We start from the raw sequence: 24,802 nt of genomic DNA on the forward strand, positions 1-24,802 counted from the left end.
GGTTTTTGCATGTTTGCTACGAAAATCTTGGGCTTGATCTAATTACTGAATTACATACAGTTCATAAACTTGCGGAAATTTGTCTCTCATTGATATTTTCATTTCTTGGGGGCAGCTGGTTCTGGTTGTTAATTTTTCACTTATTTGTCTGTTACACTGAATTTAAAATGCAAAATTTCATATATGTATTTTTTCCTCAAATTATTGCTGCTGTATTATATGTTCAAATTTTCAAATTATACAAAACCGAGAAGTTTTTCAAGAAGCATTTCTTTCACTTAAACTGTTTTGTTACCTAGAACATAAATTATTTCTTTAACTTTTCATTGTTGCTTATTAAAAAGACTCCTGACAAGTTTCCCAGATCTTGTGGAATTGACTTGTTACTCTCTGCTTCCAACTGGAGCAGGCTTCCTACTGATGCCAGTCACAACTCTGTGCCCAACATTTGGGGTTTGCACTGATGCACTTGTCTTGAGGGCTACAACGGGAGCAAAATCTCCTTTGCAGGCTGGATCTCAGAGCAGCATTGAGGGATGGGGGGATGGAGCAGCGTAACAGTCAAGGCCTTTGTTTTTTTGTAAAATGTGGTGTTTTTTTTTTTTTTTTTTTTTTACTGTTTGTCAACAGCTTGCTCTTTGTATCAAGGGAGAATCTGATTTTCTCAAAACAAACATTTAGTTTTGGACTTAACACAGCAGTATTTGTTTTGTCAATTTGTAAATGCAGCACAGAATTTTCAGACTATAGTCGCTGCTCAGTTAATTTCGCTTCAGCCGAAGGCAATGATCCCTGGGAAAAGAGAAGCCAGTATTTGAAATCTCTTAAGAGATATTTGCCTGAAATGCTTGAAAAGAAATGGATTAAGGAAAATTTAATATATAAGTTTCATACTAGAATGAAAATAAATTGATTTAGGAGTAGTTAATATATGAGTTTCCTAGTAAAATGTTTTTTCTTAGAGATTTATCCCAAAGTTAATGTGAGCTGCTGTAAGTCAGCTGCTGTTCTCTGGGAGCTGAGCTGTGAACCTGCAGGGCTGGCTGAGAGCTGTGGAGGCAACTAATCCTGCTCTGGAGCAGGAAGCACATCAGGAAGTTGTTCTGGCTGTGATTCTGCAGCAAAATCAATAAATTCAAGTTTTGCTTCACCTGAAACAGAAGAGAAAAAAGCAGCTCATGTTTGCTGTAATCGAGTTTGTTGTAATGTTCTCTGGTGCACACAGATGTTTGAGAATGTCACATGATTCTTACAAGAGTTGAAACACCTTTAGAAGTCTGGTCCTTAGAAAGGAGCACTTTGATTACAGGATCAGGACATGGTGCACATCAGCCTGAGTTATGTATTGCATTCCTTTCTTCACTGATCATCTCACCTTACTGCCGTATTTTTTTTCCCCTCTGCACTGGTGCTCTTGCAGAGTTTCCATTAGCTGACTCTGCCTTGTCCCTACCCCAGCCTTGAGCAACTAGATGAAAGCCCCTGTCCCGGTGTTGCTCCCGTAACAGATCACAGTTACTGCCACTAACAGTTCTCCCTGGTTTTCCCAGCTCTGTGACTCTTTCTCCATCCCTGCCCTCACCACCAGCTCCCCGTTTTGCCCCACACACGATGCCCACGCCACCCTGAGCGCCTCTCAGCCCTGTGTCACCGCCAGGTGAAGGGGAGGCCCGGCTGGAGCAGGTCACACACCCGTGCAGGTGAGCTGCTGGCCCATCATCGCCACCGGGGCTGCTCTCAACTACTCGAAGGAGAGCGGCAGGCAATGGGAGAGCCTGGATGCGATGCTCCTGAGCCCCTCACACACTCCTGATGGGCCAGTGTCACCTCCCAGCCATGAGCCACTTAGAGTGCCCTCGGCACGGGCTCTCCTGTGTATTCCCAGCTCCAGCCCAGCCAAATGAAGAGCTTGGTATGCAGCTCAGACCTGCTCTCACTATTTCCCTGCTGTTGATTTAGGTACTGGATCTTATTTCTGCCAAATGATTAACGGTGTCGGGGATTGTTGCTGTTTCATTTCATCAGATATAGGTCTAAATATTTGTCAGACTCGAGAGCCTTTGTTTAGACTATACTATTTGAGGAGGGAATATATTAATACTGCTGAGGCAGTTAAAATTCATAGTTCTATAATTATCTGTCTTATTTTTGAAAAGTGCATTCTGTGAAACTACTTTCTCAGCAAAAAAGAATTTGTGTCTGTGTTTCAATTTTTTGCAATGATTATTTATGAGCAAGGAGGAGATTTCAAAAAGCTCAAAATATTTTCAGTAAAAACAAATTTCAATTAAAAACTTTGTTCTATAGTGTGCATGTCAAGTGCTGCTACCCTATGTGTAGAACACTGAAAATTATTACAAACGAGGGTAAAATGACTTAATTCTGCTTCGTGTTTTCTTTTCTTAGGCATAATACAATTCATGCAAGCCTTTTCCTTCCTTTCTTCCTCTCCTTGTCTCTCTGCCTCCCCTTCAGATTGCTTGTCTTTATTCTGGCTTGATTGATACCTGAGCAAGTGAGAAGTGGCTCTAATGAACTGTTAAGCATTTAACAGTGCCTTGGTACAGTGTAAAAAGAAGATGCAGATCCTGAAACAGGCAGGCAGATGCATACAAGTGGCTAAGGCTGAATGTGCATCGTCAGCTTGGGGTTTTCTTGGGTTTTATTTAAGGCTTACCCATGCAATTGTAGCTTTCCAAACACATTTTGCTGGAAATGTAACGTACAAAAGAGGGTTGTGAAATGAAGTTTTGTTAGCAATATATGTTTAGGGCCTCGAGGGAGGTGGGGTATTTGGCCTAAAATTCCATTTTGGCAGCTTTTCGACATGTTATATGCATGGTTTTTTGTTTCGTTCCCTTTGCACCGTGGGCTTCAAGATTCTAACCAATTAATTCTGGAGAAAAAGCTTAATGTAGGCTACTCCTCAAGAAGGGGGCTCTATTTTAACATTCAGTAAACAGATAATCCATTAGGACAACAATATACATTGTGGCAAGTGCTATCCTAGGTTTTTTTTGTCAGCCCTTATTTACAGCCTTTTGATTTCCCTTCCCTCCTGGGGTGCAGTTTCAATCATTCTCCCTCCAATCTTTGTGCCCGTATTCATGGCAGGCTGAAAACAAAGTAAGAAAGAAGCTCGTACGCAGCGTTCCATTGGCGGCCAGTTCCTCCTCTATAGCCAGCAGCCGGTTGTATTTGGCCACCCTTTCTCCGCGGGAGAGACCTCCCAACTTGAGAAACCTGGCACCCAGACCAACAGCCTGCAACGAGAGAGGGCCCGTGGTAAAACTCCACACTCGGGGAAGTGAAGTCATTCCCAGTAATTCAACACGGTATCCTATGTCTAATTTAACACCCTCATCTCTCCACAGAGAGAAACGGGGGAAATAAAACCTCTCAGGGAGAGATTTGCCAGATACAAACAGTAATTTTTGCTGGTATATGAAATGAAATTTTATTTGCAAAAGATTAAATATAGTAGTGTTAAGAATTTTTGCTTAAAATATTGTTACTACACAGGAATGTTTTAAGTAACTCGCATTTTTTTATAAACTAATGCAAGCAAATGGATCATAACACTTTTGAATATACTCCCTGCTTTGGCAAATTTCCTGTGTGTTCTCTTTAAATTCAAAAGAATAACCACTCTCTGTGGGGAAAAAAAAAACAACCCTCTAGAAAAAGCCCATTTTGTAAAATGTTGTTTCTTTCTCAAGCACAAAAAGGCTTTCTCCGTGAAAAATAGTACATGTTAAAAGCAGTATTTTGCAATTCTGCAGTTGAACAGCTTTCAGTACTTACCAGATCCACGAGGCTCTCATCTAAAGATTCTCCATCTGGACTTCCTAATATGGTAATATGTCTTTGACCTATGTATAACGGGAGGGAAAACCTTCATTAGAGTGTATTTTATGTATTTGACACAGAAATTGTTTGGACCTCTCATTCTTTTTTTCACCCTTGGGCTATCCAAGCTTAAATACAAACAGGAGTAAAACCCACCTTACAAAAATGTAAACTATATTTGTTATGTTAAGATTCTGTTTTATTTTCAGATGGATAAGGGAACATCTAACATCCTGTCCTAGTCTCCGTCTCTCACTGATCTGTATGGTCAGGCTGTGCTATTTATTTTAAATGTGCTCCTCACTATAGTAATGATTTTTCTTCTCTTTGAAAAACAATTTACCATCCTGACTGAATGAAATCTCTTAGTTGCTATTTACTCGCTTTGATACAGCGATTCTGGGTGTTTTTAAGGAACAAGAAAAACACTAAGCTATATTAAATTTGTCCATCTATTCCTTGGGTATAAAAATGAATAAACAAAATGTGATACAAAGAGAAATCTTACATACAAAGTTGCCCAGGTTCTTAGTACTGTTACTACAAAGGCTCAATAGTATGTAGTCAATAATCTATGTAAATGCAATTTTAAATAGTTTGTACTTGCTTTAATTTTTAAATTATTAATGCTAAAATTAATCAAAATTCAGATGAATTGATCACATCTCTTTTATTTTAATTCTGATATCTAACTTGGTATGCAGCATGACACTTAGCTGCAGTGTCAAAGGGCATCCACATTCAAAACATTCAGTGTATTAATTGACTACAGTTGAAGCTTTGAATGCTGTTTTAAGCTCCTTGACAGGGATCTGTGAATGAAAACTTGAATTACAGTTTCTCCTGACAAGTGCTTTCTAAATTAGAAGTGTCAATAATTAAATAAAAAGATGTAATATTTATGGGTGTGGCTTGTAGGGTTTGGTTTCGGCCTTTCCCCCCTCTACTCACCATCGAGAATTCCAGTAAGTTCTATGAGGTCTGACACCTTGGTTTGGTTAATGTATTTCAGCACAACACCACTGCACATTGCTATATTTATGTTTTGGTCAGTTTTGAGTTTGGAAATATGTGTGGCAGCATCTTCAGCAATCAGGTAGCATTTGGAACCAAGGGACCAACAGATGCTACTCCACTGTTCTCTGTCCTGCATAAATGAATAGAGTAAACAACTGGAGTTTAAAAAACTAAACTGAATGAAAATCCCAGCAGAGGAGGTAAAATAAAAAATTAAATAATAATTTGGGTTTAATTATAAATATGCCCTTCATATAAATGTTACATTTTATACTGTATTTTAAATTTTTCTGCCTAAGAAAAACATACCGCTTGGATTTTCCTTGGATTTTAAGATTTTGCTAGAAAACATAAATTTCAATCTGAAATTAACCAACACTATTTGCACAAAATATAGTTAAAAATATCTCAAATTAAATTAAGTGTAGGGATTTTCTATTTTGATTTCCTTCCTGAAATTTACTTCATTTTGATAGAATATAAAAAAATTTTTTATTGTTTTATTCAAAGGACTCATTTTTGTGTTCACATTTTAAGTGTCATGGTTGTTTGAACATAAAATAATGAACAGGAGACATAGACTCAATGGCAGGACCCATAGGGAACAGCAGAATACAACGCTCTCTTTTCTAGCAAAGCTCCGTTTTTCAGGGTCTTTGTTTCTTTATTTTAATGCATTGTCCACATGGTAGATGATTCAGGCTAAATAAAGGACAAGGATATGTAAAGAATTCAAAGGAAGAAAAGTATGAATTAATTTGCTTGCTTCGTGTCCACAGAAGGCAAAGTTCTCACATTAAAAACATTTCTGCTTCATAATTCTGCCAGTGGTTATTCTCGGTCTGTGGATCAGACAGATTTTTGTACCTGTCGACTTGAAATCAGCATCGGGGCCATTCCTGTACAGATTTCAAGCCGGCGTGTTAAAGAAAATGAAGTTTTTGACACCTGAACAAATGTTTAAATTTAAGCACCAACGTGGTCTGGTGTCTGGCAATGAATTATTGAATTGGTACCAGTACTAATCCTCAAAGATCTAATTATCTGGGGCAAAGAAGTGGCATGGGTAAGCCCTGGAGATCTGGGAGGAGGAAGAGGAGGAGAGACATTTTTCTTAACTCTGTTCCCAACTGCACTTCACTATCTGCTGTAATTTTCCTGCTGATTCTCATCTTGCAAATATTTTCCTTCATAAGAATTCCTAAAGAAGTTTGCAGCCCTGGCAGGAGTGGGGAATAACCTGGTGTTTTGGAACATGGTTTTTCAGAGAGTCAGACTGAAACAGTACAGGGAGGCAAGGCTAACAAGGCTGAGGTAATACTAAACACAGTTATTCCGAAAATGAACTTTTAAAGTTCCAGCTAAGGACAAAATGAGATGGATTTTGAAGTTCATCAGTTTTAGAATTATTGATTCAGGCACTGGGCAGATTCACAAAGCCAATATCACTTTGCTTCTTCCTTCAATCACAGTTTTTGTGTTTTGTTCATGAAAATGAACTCCCTCTATGTATTTTTAAGAAGATAAAGTGCAATTTGACACTGAGAGCAAATTTTTATTAAGTTGTGCAACTGCAGAATCTTGGCCTACAATTGTAGGTTCTGCAGCAATTAAGTTTTTATTCTTTTTTTTTAATACATGGAAATTTAACCTTATGTATAAATGTATATATTTAATGTTATGCAATCTCTTTTACCCATCTGTAGTTTAATAACATGTTTAATAGTATTGTGCTTTATTGCTGTAGTTGATTTGCCACACTAATTAACTTCTCTAACTTTGATAACAGAGGTAAATACAGGGTGTCTTACTCCCACTTCAAACATTCTGCCAAGCAATGTTGCCAAGTGACAGGACTTTAGTTATAAATGCCCATCACAAAGAATTGCAGCAATAGTGTTTTTTGGTGATTTTTTTGGCTGAACATACAACAATGTTCAAATATTTTCTTCTCCAGCATAATATAATGTAATATAATATAATATAATATATATAATACAATATTAGAATACAATATTGCATTACACATGACTTCTTGTAATACACTTGAATTTTACAGTTTTACCTTACAATTTGAATTGTGCACATAAGGAGGGAAATGTAATAAAAATAACAGTGGTTTAGCAAGTAAAATCAAATAAAAGAGCAATTTCTTTTAATTCTTTAAAGTATGCATACTGACTGTATTCTGTTCATGCCAGGATTATTTCCTATCAGAAATTATGTCAAAAATACAGAAAAATTTGGATATTGACAATAAAATATATTCAAATAAATTGTTAGATGCATTTTCTAGTGATATTTTTTGGTGCTTAAAGACTTGAAAAACAGAAGCTTTGTATTTTACATGTTTTGTAAAAATGAGAAAAGCTCAGTGATATGCCACTGAACAGTATCATCAGTTTTTAAAGGACTGCTCTGTGTCTTACCTCTTTTCTTAAGGGATCTATTAATGCAATAATAAAAGGAAAATTATTAATCATTTCCACATACATGGCAACCATTTCATCAGGACTTTTGAACGTTCCAGTGAGTATTTCATATTTTCCTTTATCCTAGAAGGTAAAAAGCGTAAAAGATAGGAAAGTAAGACCCTTTTGAAAAGCAGGGTGTACACATCTCTGTTAAGGCAGTGGGCTGTGTGTGCTTCAAAGAGAAGGCATTCACTCATCTGCTTTACTCTGTGTCTGAGTTGTCAGCACATTGTTACAGAAAACTCTGCCTAAAATGACACTGTGGGTTCCAGTGGGCTCATGCCAAAGTCTCTGAACAATGCCACTGCCAAAGGAAGAGAGATCTATTTCAGCACTTTCTAGGCATCACTGCCAGTTTGACACTGGCATTATTATAGCATAAGGTTAGCAGTATTTGACATTTTTATTGAATATCATGTGAAAAAAAATCTCATTTTTCTCTTCAAAAACAAGGGGATTTCTTTTCCTCATTTTCACAAAGAAAATATCACTGGGGAAAGGAGTGCACCACCCTCAGTGCTCAAAACCAAGATACTGCCTTTCCCTGCCTCTTTCCCCTTTCAAAAAAAAAAAAAAAAAAAAAGAAAAAAAAGACTAGTTTAAAATCACTATCACCATTCTGGGAATCACAAACTACAGCCTGGGAGGAATTTTAAGAACACATTGTGAAACTGCGCAGGATATCCACTGCCTTAGTGACTTTAACAGTTCAATAACAGAAAGTTACAGAATTACTGATAATTCAGTGGTTAAGATTTTGCACATTCTGGTATAAGGATACAGATATCACAGGAGAACAACTGCTTTCACAAAAGATATTGGTAATGGAATCTTTGGCACTATAGAACACCCAAACATGTAAAAGCTCATGAGGTACTAAATGGAAATGGAAGTTTCTTTTCCTGCTTAGAGAAAAACCTGATTGATCTTGGAATAAGGGGCAAGAACTGTAAGATTTCATTGGGACATAAATAGATTTTGTCAAATAAAAACATTAAAAAATTAAAATTAAAAAATTAATGTTGATGCACAGTGAGATGGGCACTAATGTATATATAAACATACCATAGTAAAAGTACACGGAAATGTTAGGATAGTCAGAACAAAACAAGAGATGTAGCTTAATGTAATGGGAAAAAAGCAGATTCAACCAGAATTTATAAATGCAGAGATAATTCTTTCTGTTTGCTTGGTTAGTACTTTAAAAAAAATGGAGTTAGGAGCTAGTAGGTGAGTTTGCAACATAATAATAAATAATGTTAACAAGAGCTACGTTTATTTTAAAACCCAAGAAAATAGATATTGAAAAATAACTTACATAATCCATTAATTGATGAGCAGCACAATTTATTGCTAAGTACATGTCTGTTCCTAGCTCCAGACCTATATTTTTGCAAGCTGCTTGCATTAGGAGTAGCAGTTGTTCTAGATTATCATATCCTGTTGTCAGGCAGCCTAAGTGTGATATTCTTTTTAAGGGTGCTGGCTGAAAGCAAAACAAAAATAATCACTTTATTTACACACATATATATTAATTATAAATATTTATATTCCTTTTTCATTGTCATTTCAGTCTGCATTTAGTCATCAAATTATAAATTTGTTCTCAGAAATCTCCTTGGCAGCTTTAAGGACAATTTTCTAGCAAAGAGGGATTATGAAGTGCTAATGAGTAGAGAGCCAGTAGTCCTTGGAAATAGTCTGGCCATGTAGATCTCAGTCTTGTGTGGTCAGTACTGGTTTACAAAATTATTTTAAAGGCACTCAACAACCACTGAGGTGTCATGAATACTCTTGTGCTGTGGACCAATCTTTTGACACAAAAACATATTCTGCTTTTTTAAACAGCTTTTACTCATTTATCCTCAACTACAACATTGATATTGACTCTATGGAGTGTTCCAAGACTTCTGGAAGAACAAATTTCATAGAGGGGAAATACCTCCAGCCCAGCTGCATGCAGTTGTCTGCTTCAGGGACAGTATTCCTGGACATGAGCCTCAAGCAGAGTTACACTGAGCAAGTATTTCACATGTCCTTCTGTTGTCAGTTTTTTTATAGGTTTTTCAAGTACTGATTTTTAACTGTAGGGTCTGGGAATTTTGGGTTATAAAGATGCAGCAACAGACAGCAAAAAAAGCTGAAGTCTTCGTGCACTTCAGATGGAGGTTAAATCTGCAGTTTCATGTGGTTTTCAAGATGTCCATATGCTGTGCCTTGTTACATTCTATTAAAAGCACTTTTTATCTGTATAAAAAATTTCTCTGTCTAGTTTTTACTTCCATAACCTAAATAATCTTCTTCTTCACTGCCTACTTTGTAATTTCTTTTTTTTTGCCCTTACAAAAAAGTTCAAACTCACACAGTGCTTTTATCAGTTTTAAATTCAGTTTCACTACTCTCTCCTTTAGTTTTCTTCCACTGAAATAAAAGGAATTTTTTTCAGAGAATCTAATGCACTGTTTCCTTGTGTGTATCTTACAGAAATATTCTACTTTATGATTGCAGTACATATTGTGGTACTAATATGGAAACTACCCACCAGGAAAACACTGGCTAGCATCTTAATGATGGTGAATTTTTTAGCAACAATAAAATAGGAAAGCTCTTCTTCATCCTTTCTTTTTTATACTTCACAACAGTAATGATTCTCACCTGATAATATTTAAATCATCTCAGAATGAGGAGAAAAACCTGCATGGCATTTCCATCCCACTATTTGGAAAACTCATCAACAAACTACCAGTTTCGAAAGGATAAAAAAGATCATTTGAGTCATATAAAATACAGTCCTGTGCAATACTGTGAGTGCTGCCCTTTAGCTGCTGGTTTGTATCTGCCATTATCTATAACCTCAGACTGGACCTGGGAACTGAATGCAGCAGGATAAAGAGGGGAGTTATGCTCCCAGGGTTAGGAAACAGCACAGTCTGCAAGTCTTACAAGTAATAGTTTTATGGCCTACATGATCAAAAGGGCATGTTCTCTGCTGGTGCTGCAAAATGTTCATTTGGATAAACTACCAGAATTTCTATATGAGAAAAATTACCAGATCCCAGAAATTTTCCCCTATTTCCTCTAGTGTCCCCCAGGAAGGGATGGTATAGTCAGAAGAATCTAAATTATTATGTAAAATATGAGCCTTTGGAATATTTAAGTCTTGCCTTGACCTTTCCAAAATGGTGATGTAGATTAATGCTTCCTTTCTTAAGAACATTTTGGTTCCCTGCTGCTGTTAATACCTTGTTGAAGGCTTAGAGTTAAAATCTCTTTTCTTACCGGAGCTTTCTTCCCCAAACTTTGTGCTTTTCCTTTCTTACTGTCTGCTTGTGGACCAGGCTGTTGGAGTGAAAGAAGAAAGAAATCAATTCCATGGAAAAATAAAAAGATGACAGAGACATCTCAGAAAGAAAAGATAAGATAAAAAGATTGACAGAATTTTGGTCAAAAGAGATTGTAAATATGTAAGTTAGGAAATAGCTTTACTTAATAGTTTAATAGTTTTATGTTGTGGTGGTTACTCATTTAAAATGTTTATTTCTATGTGGACATCTGTCCAACCATCATTTGGTTTTCAAGACATTCTCACCCAGCCCATCAAAAATACAGGGGATCTTAGAAATGAGAATCTAGACTCTGTACTTGGAGAAACCCAACTACCTTGCCTTCCAAAAAGCCCATGACACACCAAGACTTATTTACTACTACAGTAATAGTAATACCTTGAATAAAACTTGTTGCCTGTGAGAGGTGTACCAAGATCAGAATATATATTGTATATTCCCCCTCATACTATTCACTCCCAGTATATTCCTTCAGGTAAACAGAAAGCCTTATGCTTAGGACAATATTTTGTTCTAAATGTTCTAATTTATTATCACCAAATGGCCAATGTTTTATTCATCTGTCAGAAAACAACATCTTCTGTTCTGTGTCATGAGCCTGTAACAGGCTAAGTGTTCCATGTGTATGTTTAAAAGGACAATGGTAGTAAAAAGATTAAATTAAGTACATCTCACTGTTAGAACACATTTTTATTGTACCATTTTGCCTGAAGGCTCCAACAGTCTTGTCAATTCTTTCTGAATATCCTGAATTCTTTCTATGCCCTGAAATTAAACAACAGTAATCTTCAAAAGGAAGTTCTATTAATTCATATTAGCAACTTAAATAAGAAGAGATATAACATTTATTCTAAAGGCAAATTTTAATATAAGGTCTTAAAAAAAGCCCAAACCTTTAACTCAATCTCTCCACCCACAAAATGCAGACAAGTGTCCAACAACAAACAGTTAGTAGCAGTGGAATGAGAAGGAATATTTGACTGTGGGATGTCAAGGAAAGCAGTCTCTTCCCCAAAAGTATCTCTTCACAAATCTAACAAGTGAAAAATATATGGGTCTGCATTTATATCTGAGAAGTGCAAAGGTGATAATCCCTGTTCCCAGTTGTGACTCTGCCTAAGACTTCCTAAGATCTGACAAGACTGAGTGCATTTACCTTCAGAATACTTCCAGGAAGCAGGAAAAAAAAAAATCACTGTCTTGATTTTAAACATTGGGGAACACTCCAATTAAATTAATTCATTGCTTTTAATGCAAGACTCTTTTTTCTTTTCAGCTGAGCTGGTAAATGTTGAGTGCTAACTTTGTAAAGGACATTTCAGATTTTCTCAAACTGTGCCAGTAAAGGAATACTGAAGGGGGCAGAAGTCAGTCACAGCTGGCAACACTACAGGACAAACAGCTTCGTGTTCTGCACTGCAGCAAACACCTTCCTCCTCTCCCATGGGCACTGGGAGGCATCCTTTGAATGGGGCAGAATAAGTGACCTTATTAACAGCTCTGGGGGACAATCCAGAAAAGTTAAAGGAAAAGCAAAAAGAAAGAGAATCGAGCTCAGCTATTTTTTCAGGTCACCAGCACACAAAGTAGAAATCACAGCCCTAATGAAGGCATCTTGTGCAGATACATTCTTTAATGCAACACATGGCTAAACAAAAAGAGAGAGGGCTGATCCCATCTGTCTCACACATCCTTCTTGTTCTTTGTATTCCCTTCTAGTGTCACAATATCATTTTAGAGCAACTTATTCCCAAATATTTTATGCCTTCCTGTGAATTTGTTACAGCTTTTGTTGTTTTGTATGCTGTATCAAACAACTGCTAATATTTATAATCTACTAATGCAAAACCTATTATTGTATAACACAATCCCTTGACATCTTCAATGCACTGATTTTTTTCCTCTATATAAACATACATTTTCAAATTAAATCTTCATGGTTCTCCTTTTAAATCATCTTTTCACTTAATTTAATGTTATTAGTGTTAGAGTTCTGCACTGACTAACATCTGTTAAAACTTTGGCCTTGCAAGCTAACAAAAAGATGAAAAATATAGTTTGTAAGGACTATATTGAAAAGACCTGTATACTTATGTACATATGTAGTTAGTATGATGTCTACAGAATACATTTACAAAAAAAAAGGAAACAGTACCTGTTTGAGTGATAACTCAACTGGTGGTATAAGCATAACTTCTTTCACTAATTTCAGTTTCGTAGGTAAATTTTTTTCACAGTTCAACAGAGTAACCATTGGGAGTGGTAGAATCATTTCTTTAGGTGACTCCTGTAATTGGGAGTGCCAGGTGAAAATAAAAACGTAAAACTCAGAATAATTTCTAATATATTTTAGTTATGGTACAGGGTTCAAAACTGCTACAGGCAATGGTGTTAAGGGTGTATTCTATGAGGCAAATTTAATAACACTGTCACAACTGGCTACGATAATTATGATAACTGGGATAAAATAAACAAAATTACAAAGCCACATGTACCTGATCATGTTTCAGCAGTGCAATATATAAGTACAATGGGACACGGCTAATGGTGGCCCCAGCCTTTGCTATGGCAAGTGATGTTCCCCCAATGGCCAAGCTGCCACACAGCACGGGTTCAGCAGGTTCTGCAGGTGGGATGGGATTCTCTTTCACTAACACCTTCTTTACTACAAGAGAGAGTAGTAGTTAAATATTTCCTTGGTTCTAAACATATGCTTGTGGATCACAGTCATGTGAGTAAATATGATACTGTCATTTCAGTGTGTACTCAATGTATTAAAAACCAATAATTAATTTTTTAAAAACTTCATTTTGTCAGCCATTTTATATGGAATGACCTTACAAGTAAGCACAGTATCTGTCCTCACTTTGTTTCAAATGCATTTCAAGTTTGTTTCTTTTGGAGATCTTTCAGCCGCTGAAATATGTATTTTTATTTATCTGTGTTTGAATCAAATAACATTGTATCATTTTCAGGTTCCTTTCAAAAGCATGTTTTCAGTTTCCTTTATTGTGCTCCTTAAATGCTAGGATTTTGCATTAAAAAATGGAAGATTACATTATAACCTGATTGGGAGTACAAACACTTGAATTCTTCTAATAATTACTGTGAAAAAAGTTCAGGTCCATTACAACTGGAATTCCCAAAGAGAAAACAGGTCTTTTAAATATTACACATTAAATTTTCATAAGAATTTATTTCCCTTTCAGATAAAATAACTTTTTCCAAAATGCTGTAAACCAAGCAGTTCCCAATAGCACTTACAGGGAGCACCTACTGAAGCTGCAATAAGTGGTCTGATTCCCAAAAATCACTGCACTGGGGACTGTTTTATATTGGCTCCAAACAGTCAGGCACTGAGTCTAACAGTAATATCACAGTTGATGTCACAATTAGTGAAAACATGTAATAGATGTATCAGCAGAAGCTTGACTGAAGTATCATATACACCACAGTGATATCTGGATGGACCTGACAACTGCAGAAGTTAAATTTCAGGTCAAAGGTGAATTTACTGTGCACACATTCAGCATATGAAGTGGGAGGTTTTTTACTGACAGCGTATGATAATTGCAACTAAACTGATAATAATAATTTGCCAAAATTTTCTGCCCGTCCAACAAATGACAACAACCCTTTTTTCTCTCAGTTTAGTGTATAGATGGAGATAACATATGGGCTTTTTTTCCCTTTGGGTTGTTTGGTTTTGGCCATGTTTTCTTACCTTGTTTTTCTAGTCTCACACTACTTTTTCCTTTTTCCTCTAGTAGAATGTTTGCTTACTTCCTTTTACTCTATAGTACCCTTCATTCCCATCTCATCCCCTTCTTTCTTTCTCTTTTGCTTTTCTCTGTATTTCCTCCTTTTCTCAGTGTTAGAAGGAAACTTTCCTTCCTCCTTCTTTCAACTGTTTTCAACTTCTATCTCAATTCAATTTCCATTTTCCTGCTCAGTTCTGTGATTTCCTTTTCTTTCCTTATCATTCTCATTTTTATTCTTCATTTACATCCTCCTCCATTCTTATTCCTCACTCTGAAGAATAATAACCTCCTGTCTAAACCAACTGTAAAACAAAGGCAGAAACTCTGTTCAACCAATACATGTGAATGATGAGGAAACTGTATTTTCCCCTCCCTCATTCTGCTGCTGAAACTGCTGTGATCAAAAAGGTCAGGAGAGAGTAACCAAACCCTCTGAACATGAGACAGGATGTGTTTTAGGACTTTAATCAGTATCTGTATTGCAGAAAATATCAAAATTAAATTAAGTAAACCTGGTTTTCCTCCTTTTTTTTGCTTAGGTATTGGGGTTGGAGGGCATGAAGCAGGGGCAGGAGTAACTTCTGCTGCTTCTTCTTCCTCTCGCTTTTGAATTTCCTTTTTCTCTTCCACCTTTTTTGCAAAGTATTCACTGAAGGAAGAGGCATAAAAATTACTGGGTCAAAATACTGTTAGATGTGATAAGTAGACATGTGATACAGGCTAAAGAACATGCTAGGAGGTAGATAAAGTGCATGTATTTGAGCTTCTACCACAGATTCACTGTGTGAAGCTGGAAAATCCATAAATTTATCATATAATTATTTTTTGGTAGTCATCTGCAGCACTGATTAAAGAAAAAGAACCAAAAGCAAGTATCCCAGACCTTACCACATGCTTTGTAAATCACTCTGGTTTTAAAGTCAGTTCTGAGAAGACAATCTGAGCATGAAGGGTTTATTTCCTTTGCATGGGTAGTAACAGATCCTGTTGTAACTTCATGCCATCCACCAGTCTAGCCCAGGTTGCTAAGCCAGCAGAGGTGAGCTGTACACTGGTTATTGTGTGGCTGCAAACTCAGGGCTGGCTGAATTTCAATTATATGCATGAAGTGAAATCTTCACCCATGGGTCACAGAAAGCCAATTCAGGCAAACTGAGTATGTAAGATGCATAAAGTAGTGTAAACAACGCATTGAAATCTTATTTAGACTCACTTTCCAACCAAGTCCTTATTCCCTTTACCAAGGTTTTCTCAAATCTAGCCTATGTGGAAGGCAATTAGGTGTGTTTGCTACAGTCTGTGTTCAGTGTGGCAGCCCAAACCAGCATGATTTTTATATCATAATTAAGAAAAGCAGTCAATAATGTAGTGCAATGGATCTGAGACAGACATGACATCCGAAGAATATTTTTTTAAAATAGTAGAAAACACTGAATATTCTATATGTCTTTCATTAACAATGTAAATTAATGGTAAATATTTTGAATGCAGTAATTTTTATAATATGCAGGACCTACCCAAGCATCTTATCAGCTTGACACTGGTCAGTAGACTCCAAGTCTCTCAACATTGTGTTCAGTGATTCATTGACCCATTCCACAGCAGTATGAACAGAGTCCTTTCTTTCTTTCTCATCAGCTTCAATTGTTTCAGGTAAAGCATTTTCAGGTATTTGAGAATGAGAAGCCATTATAGTGGAACAAATCCTCTGAAAAAAAATAAAAACCCCCAAGCAACAAAACAATGTAAAAAGGTTTAAAACACTATTCAGTTTCTAACTTGGAAATGTCATTTGAAAGACTGAGAAGTATGTCCTTACCAACTCTACAAGTACCTATCTCCAAATCTATTTGCTCCACTTGTCTTTTCTCATCCAGCACCTTCTTCTGAGACTCTTATACTTTGGTAATTGTAGACATTATTCAAGTTTTTTGACCAAAATTATAACTACATAAAGAGGCAAAAACCCTCTGGCAGATCTTCCTTATACATATATTATGCTACCACAATAGAATGGAGTTATTTTAAGGACCATACAGTCATTAGGACACCTTTTATTGCAGCTGTTGGTAGCCTGTTGCACCATGATTCATCAGCATTCATGCTTAATGCCATCCCTCATGATCAGTTACTTCTGTCTTACTTAGATAATTTGAACCTATCTTTCTGTACTGATGAGGAATAAATGGTATTAAGTAAATTCACTTAAGGAAGACATCATTTACAAATTTCCCACAGCTGCCTGCACTAACAGCATTAACTTTACATCCTGTGAATATCTATGAGGTTACACGTAATTCAAGAATTAAGTGAACCAGAGTTTAACCGAGGGAAAGTAGAAATAATTACTCCACAATAGCTAGAGCTGCAAAGATGTAACTTGAATATTTCAGGCTGGGGAAGAGATGAGCCATCAATTCTGCACTGCAGGTGCTAAATGGCTATGTTTGACTTTACTATCACCCACATCAACCTATTAGCTCAGTGTAAAAGAAATGCCTTCACCTATACTGTTTTTCACCTGTACTGTATTTTTCTGAAAGTGTCACACAAAGAGAAATATAAGGGTCTGAAAATTAAAGAAAAAGGTGAAATGAAAGTGAATGTATAAGGTTAGTATGGGGTGAAAGGAAAACCTATATGATCACTAAGACAGAAAAAAGAATTAATATACAAAGATAGACTATCAGATCCCACTCATAAAATATTGTCTAATTCACAGAAAATAAAGTTGCCATAGTTGCTGCCACTAACTTTTCACAGCACCTTTTTTTTTCCCAAGTTACAACACTCAACTGTTGAGTCACAACGATTTATATCTTATCATAGAAATGGAAAATAAAACATTCCTTGAGATGTGAGAAGAACAGTACCTCTCCCAGATATTGTCCTAGTGAAATAAATAAAAAGAGAAGAAGCAGCTCATACCTTCTCATAGTTTTTAACTGTGCAGTATATTTCCACTTCTAATGTTGGCTGACCAACTCCATCAAGAACTTTTCTTCCAACCAATTTGCATATTACTGGTGCTTTTGAAAATTTAGAAAAGTAGTTAGCCTTAAATGAAGGAGAAAGAAGTCCATTAAAAGTCAATTTCCAGGCAAAGAGGCTTTTATTCCACGAAATATCTTTCAATCAAATCCACCACTGAACAAATCCATTATGGGTCCCTTCCAACTCAGCATATTCTATCATTCTACGTTTTATATGTTCCAGCAACCTTTGAGCCCTGTGAGAAAGGTGGAAACCAAGACTTCTGGTAAGTGGAGTTCTCTTTCTTCTTCCAACATGGTCTTTAATGGGCCTGATGAACTATCATAATTCAATATATTTGGGTCTCTGTTTGTAGTTAATAAACACCAATGGTTGGTTTAAAAAAAGGATTACATTTTTACCTGAGCTTTCTACGTACTTCCCTACTAGTTTCATTATTTAATCTGGTATCAGAGAGTCATCAAACCACAGCTTGCCAAATGGGAAAACTGCGAAACACTTAGAGCTACAAAGAAGAGGAACATGCCAACTACCAAGCAAAGCAAGAAAAGCTGTTACCAGCTCCAGTCCCTTCCACTGATGATGGCAAAACACTTGGAGATGGGAAACAGTATAAGACGGAATGAAATATTTCAATTCCACAGCCACTCTCCCATCAAAGATCATACTAGAAATCATTTTTTTCTAAGAGTTGCTGGCAATTCCAGTACTGCCACTAATTGAGGTTGCATTAGGACTACTGTAAACAATATTTTGCCAAGTGGGAATAGGTAAAATTGGTCTGACTCTTGACCCTTCCAGTGCGGCCCACTAGCCTTTCATGAGCAGTTGCAGTGTGAACAGCACCCGGTCTCTTGCTGGCCCGAGAGCCATCACTGCTGAGCAGCGGTTTTGTTAAGGACAAACAGCAGTCCATCTGTGGACTACTTTGTTTTTTGTGTCGAGACAAGCAACCAGCAGGGACACGAAGCCCGGCAGCTGCGGACATGTACTTGGCACAGCGTCCAAGTGCCACTGGCCACAAACACAGAATCACCGCAATCCTTGCGCGGGCCAGGGGGGAAACCACTGAATTGTCACCACTGAGACGCCGAGCTCCTCGCTGCACCCCCTGGCCTGAGGGCAAGGGCTGGCAGCGAGCACGGCGGGTCACTCACACGGCCCCTCGCGCCGCCACCCGCCGGGACGCGAGGCCAGAACAGGCGTCTCCAGCCCCGTCCGGCTGCTTCCCCGCCCCGCGCTACCAGCTCCCCGTAGAGATCCCCGGGGCGCAGCGGGAACAGGGTGTTCAGCGCCTCCTCCATCCGCTCCGGCACCCGGTGCCCTCGGTAATACTCAGCCGCCTCCCGCCGCAGCCGCCCCCGCCGCTCGCCCGCCTGCATGGCGGAGCCGCGGCCGCTGCCGGGCAACGGAGCCAGGGAGGGCCCGCCCCTTCCCCCGCTCCCTGCCAGCCCCGCGGCGGGACAGCGGCGCTTCGGGGCCCTTTGCCTGGGCCCCACGTTCCCGGGGCTCTGCTCCCTCAGGAACACCCCGGGCTGGGAGCCGGAGTGGTTCGGTTTGGCCCGGTTTTCTCCTCAATGCCGCGGGGTGCTGGCGCTTCTCTCGGAGGCTGGTCATGGCCTTCCAAGTCAGGACGGCCCGAGCAAGCGCTCCTCGGTTTTAAAAGTCTCCGAGCAACAAAACTGTGCAAGATTATGGTCCTGAAAGAGGGACAGGATGTGGTTTGGGAAATGTCTGGTGGAGACGACGCTGTAAAACGCCCACAGTAACTCCTGCATTTTAAAGCCCTCCGCTTTCAATGAAGAGAAACATTTCTCAACCGAAATGATCATTTTTAGTGTGCAATTTCCTACAAAAACTTTCACTTTGTTACACTGTTCACGGGTAATTTTGTTGAAGTAACTGAAAATGGAGATACTTAAAAGCTGTTAGGTGCACACTTCCCCAGCTCTAAAATCAGTATGTGTGGACCTTTGCTCATTGTGTGCTCACTTCTCCAGGTGGGGTGATAATGAAGAAAAACCCTTAAGAAATCATTTTCTTTTCCTTTCACATCCTTTAGAAATACTATGCTAACTCTCCAGAGAGTTAAATCCTCTTTTTAAAAAGCTGTTTCCTCTGAAAAAGTTTCTAAACTGACACTACGTGTTCCCTGAGGAGAGTGGGTAGCGAGTGCCTCATTAAATTTTTTTACTTCAGGAGGAGTTGATGTGGTGGGTGGCTGCTCCTTTGGGCACATAACTGCTTCATGAGGGGCTTGTGCAGTCAGAGGGCTGGGTGGCAGTAGTTAGGTAGTGCCAGATCTTTGTCACATGCACAGGCTTGCCCCAGAAAGCTCCAGTTCAGCTAAATATTCCTGGAAGAACAGGCTTCTGGAGGTAATGGTACTGGTGTGGTGGTCTCTGAGCACGATCGTATGCTGGGTGATCCCACCCAATGTGAGAGCTGTGCCTTCTGATCTATTTAAGTGCCTCTGTATCAGCTTCCCACCTTCTGGCCTTTAACAGCCTCTAAACAAAATGCATCATGAAGGAACATGTTGGAGATAACAGGGAGACTAGGGAAAATATAAGACTTCTCTGGAAGGAAATGGGAGAACTGATTACCTAGGATATGAAGAAGGCTGATATACTGAATGACTCTTGTGCTTCTGTTCACTTGAACTGCTCTAGCTACACCACCCAAGTCACAAAAGAAAAAGTGAAGGACTGAGAGGACAAAGGGATAAGAGTCTTGGTGGGTGAGAGAAGAGTAACTGATGTCATCTGCCTGGACTTATGCAAAGCATTTGCAACTGCCAGCACAACATCCTTTTCTCTAAATTGGAGAGATGGATTTGATGGATGGACCACTTCGTAGATAGGTATTACCGCAGGCCTGGGCCCTAGGGTATATCACCGTGTCCCGCAGCCATAGGGAGGAGGAGGAGAGAAGATCCAGCAGGCAGGAATTGTGCAGCAAGATTGATTTATTTAATTATTTTACAAACTCTTTTATAGACTTTTTTCTTCATAGTCTAATTGGACAAGGGATCAGCCACCCCTTGGGGGTGATTGGCCAAAATCCTAAAACATCCATTATCAAAATATTTTCTACTATACCATAAACAAGACTTTCCAAGGTTGCAGGTGGCTTGATTGTTTACTTTCCCTGCTACCTCTTCTGTGAGAGAGAAGTCTCTCACGGACTTAAAAAATAACAAGAAGATCCTCACTAACAGCATTTTTGTATCTACAGATAAGGAATTGGCTGAATGGTCACATGGAAAGTTTTGTGTCAATGGCTCAATGTCCAAGGGGAGAGCAGTGGCACGAGGCATCCTCAGGGGTCAGTGCTGGGGTTGGTGCTATTACACATCTTTGTTGGCGACAGTGACAGTGGAACTGAGGCACCCCCAGCAAGTTTGCCAATCATCCTGAGCTGACTGGTGCAGTCAACATGCTGGAGGGAAGGGATGTCCTCCAGAGGGACCTGGACACGCTTGAGAAGTGGACCCGTATAACCCTCATGAAGTTCCAAAAGGCAAGTGCAAGGTCCTGCAACTGGGCCAGGGCAATCCCAAGCACAAACACAGGCTGGGCAGAGAATGTGTTATGACTGGATTAGGGAGAGATGCCTCTGCCTGAATTCAGGCGCAAATGAGACCATATGATGGCAACATACAGATTTTATTTAATATGGATTTTATTTAACGAGAAATGTGAAGGAGAGAGATAGAAAGAAATACGAACTAGGTCTCAGAGAAAGAGAGCAGAAGAGAATCTGTTGGAACTAGATGATCGATCTTTGAGGTCCTTCCCAAATGAAACCTTCATGAGATGCTAGAGGATGTGTGGATGTGTATTTTAACTTGATATTATTGTTATAATAATAATACTTCGTTACTGTCATACATGAAATCCCTATTTGTGCTTGGTCTTTGCATATTAAGTGCTTTAATTAATTAATTTTGAGTTAATTATTTTTAAATTGAATTTTACAATTAACCCATCAGCCCAGGTACAAAAATCAAGTTCCATTATTAGTCTTTTCATTTGTTTAAAGTAGTTTATTAATAGAGTTGCACCCAGTTAAAATTTTCCCAGTAAAAAATCACAAACTTGCCCTTTTCAAACTTCAAACCACTGGTACACCGTAAGAGTTACCTTTCCTGTGTTTACTGTATACTTTTACAAGTGTTTTGAGGTGTGTTGGATGTATTTTAATACTTTTTGTAGGTGTTTCACTTGCATTTTGATTCCAAGGCCAAAACCCCACCCAGTCTTAATAGCCAGCAGCTATTTTTAGCCACGGCCATTACTCTTCAGGCAAGTTCCGCGGCAACCTGAATACCTGAATTTTAATGAAGGTATTGTATTCCCTTATCTCGACCAATACCACCCCTCCGTGACAATGATGAGCCATTGGTGGACAGAGATGATCCATCAAAGGGAAAGCACCAATCGCTTTGGACCGAAGGGGCGGGCTGTGGGCGGGCTGTGGGCAGACTGGGGGCGGAGCAAAAACTATAAAAAGGACGAAGCAGAGCGGCGGGCCCTCTTCTCTTTTCCCCTCTTGCTCTCTCCAGACTAGCTGTGGGAGACATCGGTGCTGGGGCATTCCAAGCCTTACCCCTTTTAAGGGGCTTTTAGTAATTTTTTTTAAAGTCAGCCCAGCACTGCAAGTTCTTTTTCTCTACCTGAGGTCTAGTGCTGTCTCAGCCAGAAGATCTCATATCCCTGTGCTCCTGGGTCATACCATCTACTGAGCCATAGGATCCCAAATTTTTATATTTTTCTGATTTCTGTAATTTTTTGTCATACATGAAATCCCTAATTAGCTTGGTCTTTGCATGTTAAGTGTTTTAATTAGTTAATTTTGGGTTAAACAATTTTTAACTGAGTGTTAATGTTCACCCATCAGTCCAGGTACAAATACCAAGTTCTGCTATTAGTGTTTTCACTTGTTCAAAGCAGTTTATCTGCACCAGCTCCAGTTAAAATCCCCCAGTTAAAAGTGTCCCAGTTAAAAATCCCTTTTCAACTTTAAACCACTTGTACACTGTAAGAGTTGTTTTTCTCATGTTCTCTGTATACTTTTACAAATGTGTTAAGATGTACTAGATGTATTTTAATTTTTTTTTTAGGGGTTTCTACTTTGCTCCTTAGTCTCAGAACCAGCTCCAAACCAGCTAACAGCCAACAGCTAATTTTAGACCTTTAGCCGTTGGTCTGTAAGTAAGCTCCGTGGCAACCTGAATCTTAATGAGGGCATGTTACCACTCTTACTCCAGGTGCTACTACCCCCCTGGCAACGACGAGCTATTGGTAGACAGAGATGATCTGTCAAAAGGGAAGCTCCAATCACTTAGGACCAAAGGGGTGTGCCATGGGCGGTCTGTGGGCGGACTGGGGCGGAGCAAAGGTACTATAAAATAGTGAGTCAGCCTCCGAGCAGGCACAGAACACTGCAGATTTCAGCTCTCGTGGGTGGCAGTGCTGGGCACTTAAGCCTTACTCCTATTTAGGAACCTTTAATAATTTTCCTTTGACTTTTGGATTAGCTAAAAGTCAGCCCAGCACTGCAAGTTTTCCACTAGAGGTCCAGTGCTGTTTAAGCCTAAAGATCTCTCATCCCTGTGCTCCTGGGGCATACCTCTTGAGCCACTAGGATCCCAAATTTTTATATTTTTCCAATTTTTGTAATTTTTCAATTTTTCTGTTCTTAATATTTTAGTTTTTCTAAGAGTTGTCTCGTTCCTCACATTTTTCAATAAATTAATCTTTTTAAGAGTTGTCTCATTTCTCACAGTTACTAACACTATTTAATCTTCTTCTTTAGCTTCTTCTTATTCTTCTTCTGATCCGCATTATTCTTCTCCTTCTTCCTAGTGTTTACTTTTACTCCTCTTTCTTCTGCTACATCAACTTATATTCTTTTTTCTTTGTTTTCTTTCTTTTCTTATCCCTGTCTTTATTCTTACTCTCAATTCTTATTACTTTTTTTTCTTGTTCTTATTCTTAATCCTAATTCTCATTCTTACTCTTCTTATTTACTACAATTTCTTAATTTTCTTCATCTTTGTATTATTATTAGTCCTATTCCTATTCTTTTTGTGGATTTTGTGTTTTTTGTGTGTGGTCTTTTTTTTCACTACTGCTACTATTTCTTAAAGCCAACTGCTCTCTGTTTTGGAAGAATTGTTTGGCAAAGTCGTGCAGTGGAGTCCTGGGAGCAATGCCTCCTGTCTGTGCCCATTCCTCATGGATAAAATCCCAAAGGATCAGCACGTAGTTCTTTCAGGATGAGAGGAAATGGCCTTGGATTCCAGCAGGGAAGGTTCAGATTAAATATTCCAAACAACTTTTCCCTGACAGAGTGGTCAGGAATTGATTGCGAGAAGTTGCTCAGGGAGGTGGTAGAGTCACTGTCTCTGGAAGTGTTCAAGTATTTGTCTGGATGTGGCACTTGGGGACATGATTTCAGGGTGATGATGGTGGTGCCAGGGTGAGGGTGGGACTGGATTGGATGACTTTCAAGGTCTCTTCCCACCCTGCAGAGTCTCTGGCGTTCACCGCTGAGCCACCTGGCACCAAGTGTCCCGCATGGATACTGGTTGGAGACTGGCCACATGGGTAATATTTGCTCTTGGGGAGAGTGGCTTGAGATGCTCCCAAGCAGCCGGGGACTGCTGAGGCTGCAGGGACATGTCCAGGCAAAGGCAGCCCGTGTGGCTCCCCCAGGACGTGGGGCAGGCTGCCGGCCAGCTGCCGTCCAGGAGGCCCGGGCTGGCGCCGGCCGCAGCCCTAATCCTCGGGCTGTGGCGCCAGGCAGGGGCAGCGGAACAGGCTGCGCAGCATCCGCAGCGCCCGCCCGAGGCGGGAGGGGCGTTTCTTGCGGGGACCCAGCTGCTGGCTGAGGGCCTGCGCTCCCAGGTGGGGAGGCGCGGCACAGAGCGGCACTTGGGGGCACGGCTCAGATGGCCCGTGCTCAACCCAAGCCTCGCGAGGGGCAGGCACTGGGAGCCTGCCTCCTGCCAAACCTCCCAGCTCTCTGTCTTCTTCACGGAGCTCGAGGAGGCTCACTCCATCCCACTCGTCCTCCTCCCGCGGCAAGGGCTTGTCCCCCATGTTCTGTTCCCAGCTGTCCTGCATCAGGTCTCGGTCACTGTCATTTTCCCAGCTAGACTGAGCTGAAGGTCTCTTGCCATTCCCTTTGGAAACCTCCTGGCCAACGGAGACTTCCTCTTCAGAAAGCTCCTGGCCAACGGACTCTTCCCAATCAGACACTTCTTGGTTATTACCGCCGGCCTGGGCCCTAGGGTATATCACCGTGTCCCGCAGCCATAGGGAGGAGGAGGAGAAGATCCAGCAGGCAGGAATTG

At 39.5% G+C, this 24,802-nt stretch overlaps 1 protein-coding gene across 3 annotated transcripts; it reads right to left on the minus strand.

Moving 5' to 3' along the window:
* Positions 1-581: 581 nt before the first annotated feature.
* Positions 582-19,183, minus strand: ENO4 (enolase 4). 3 transcript variants are annotated; one of them, XM_032116343.1, is made up of 14 exons: positions 18,684-19,181; positions 17,374-17,502; positions 15,963-16,153; positions 14,958-15,094; positions 13,180-13,349; positions 12,840-12,971; positions 11,384-11,449; positions 10,620-10,679; positions 8,659-8,826; positions 7,296-7,421; positions 4,801-4,996; positions 3,805-3,872; positions 3,146-3,263; positions 582-1,151 (listed from the first exon to the last, which is right to left on the minus strand). In XM_032116343.1, the coding sequence occupies exons 1-14, from the start codon at positions 18,819-18,821 to the stop codon at positions 1,063-1,065; spliced, it is 1,788 nt and encodes a 595-aa protein (XP_031972234.1). In that variant the 5' UTR covers positions 18,822-19,181; the 3' UTR covers positions 582-1,062. The 3 variants fall into 3 exon arrangements, with proteins under 3 accessions (XP_031972234.1, XP_031972235.1, XP_031972236.1); XM_032116344.1 differs by lacking the exon at positions 3,146-3,263 and having other exon boundaries at positions 18,684-19,183; XM_032116345.1 differs by lacking the exon at positions 7,296-7,421 and having other exon boundaries at positions 18,684-19,182.
* Positions 19,184-24,802: the final 5,619 nt, after the last annotated feature.

The sequence above is a fragment of the Corvus moneduloides genome, chromosome 8, assembly GCF_009650955.1.
Source record: "Corvus moneduloides isolate bCorMon1 chromosome 8, bCorMon1.pri, whole genome shotgun sequence".
Lineage (NCBI taxonomy): Eukaryota > Metazoa > Chordata > Aves > Passeriformes > Corvidae > Corvus > Corvus moneduloides.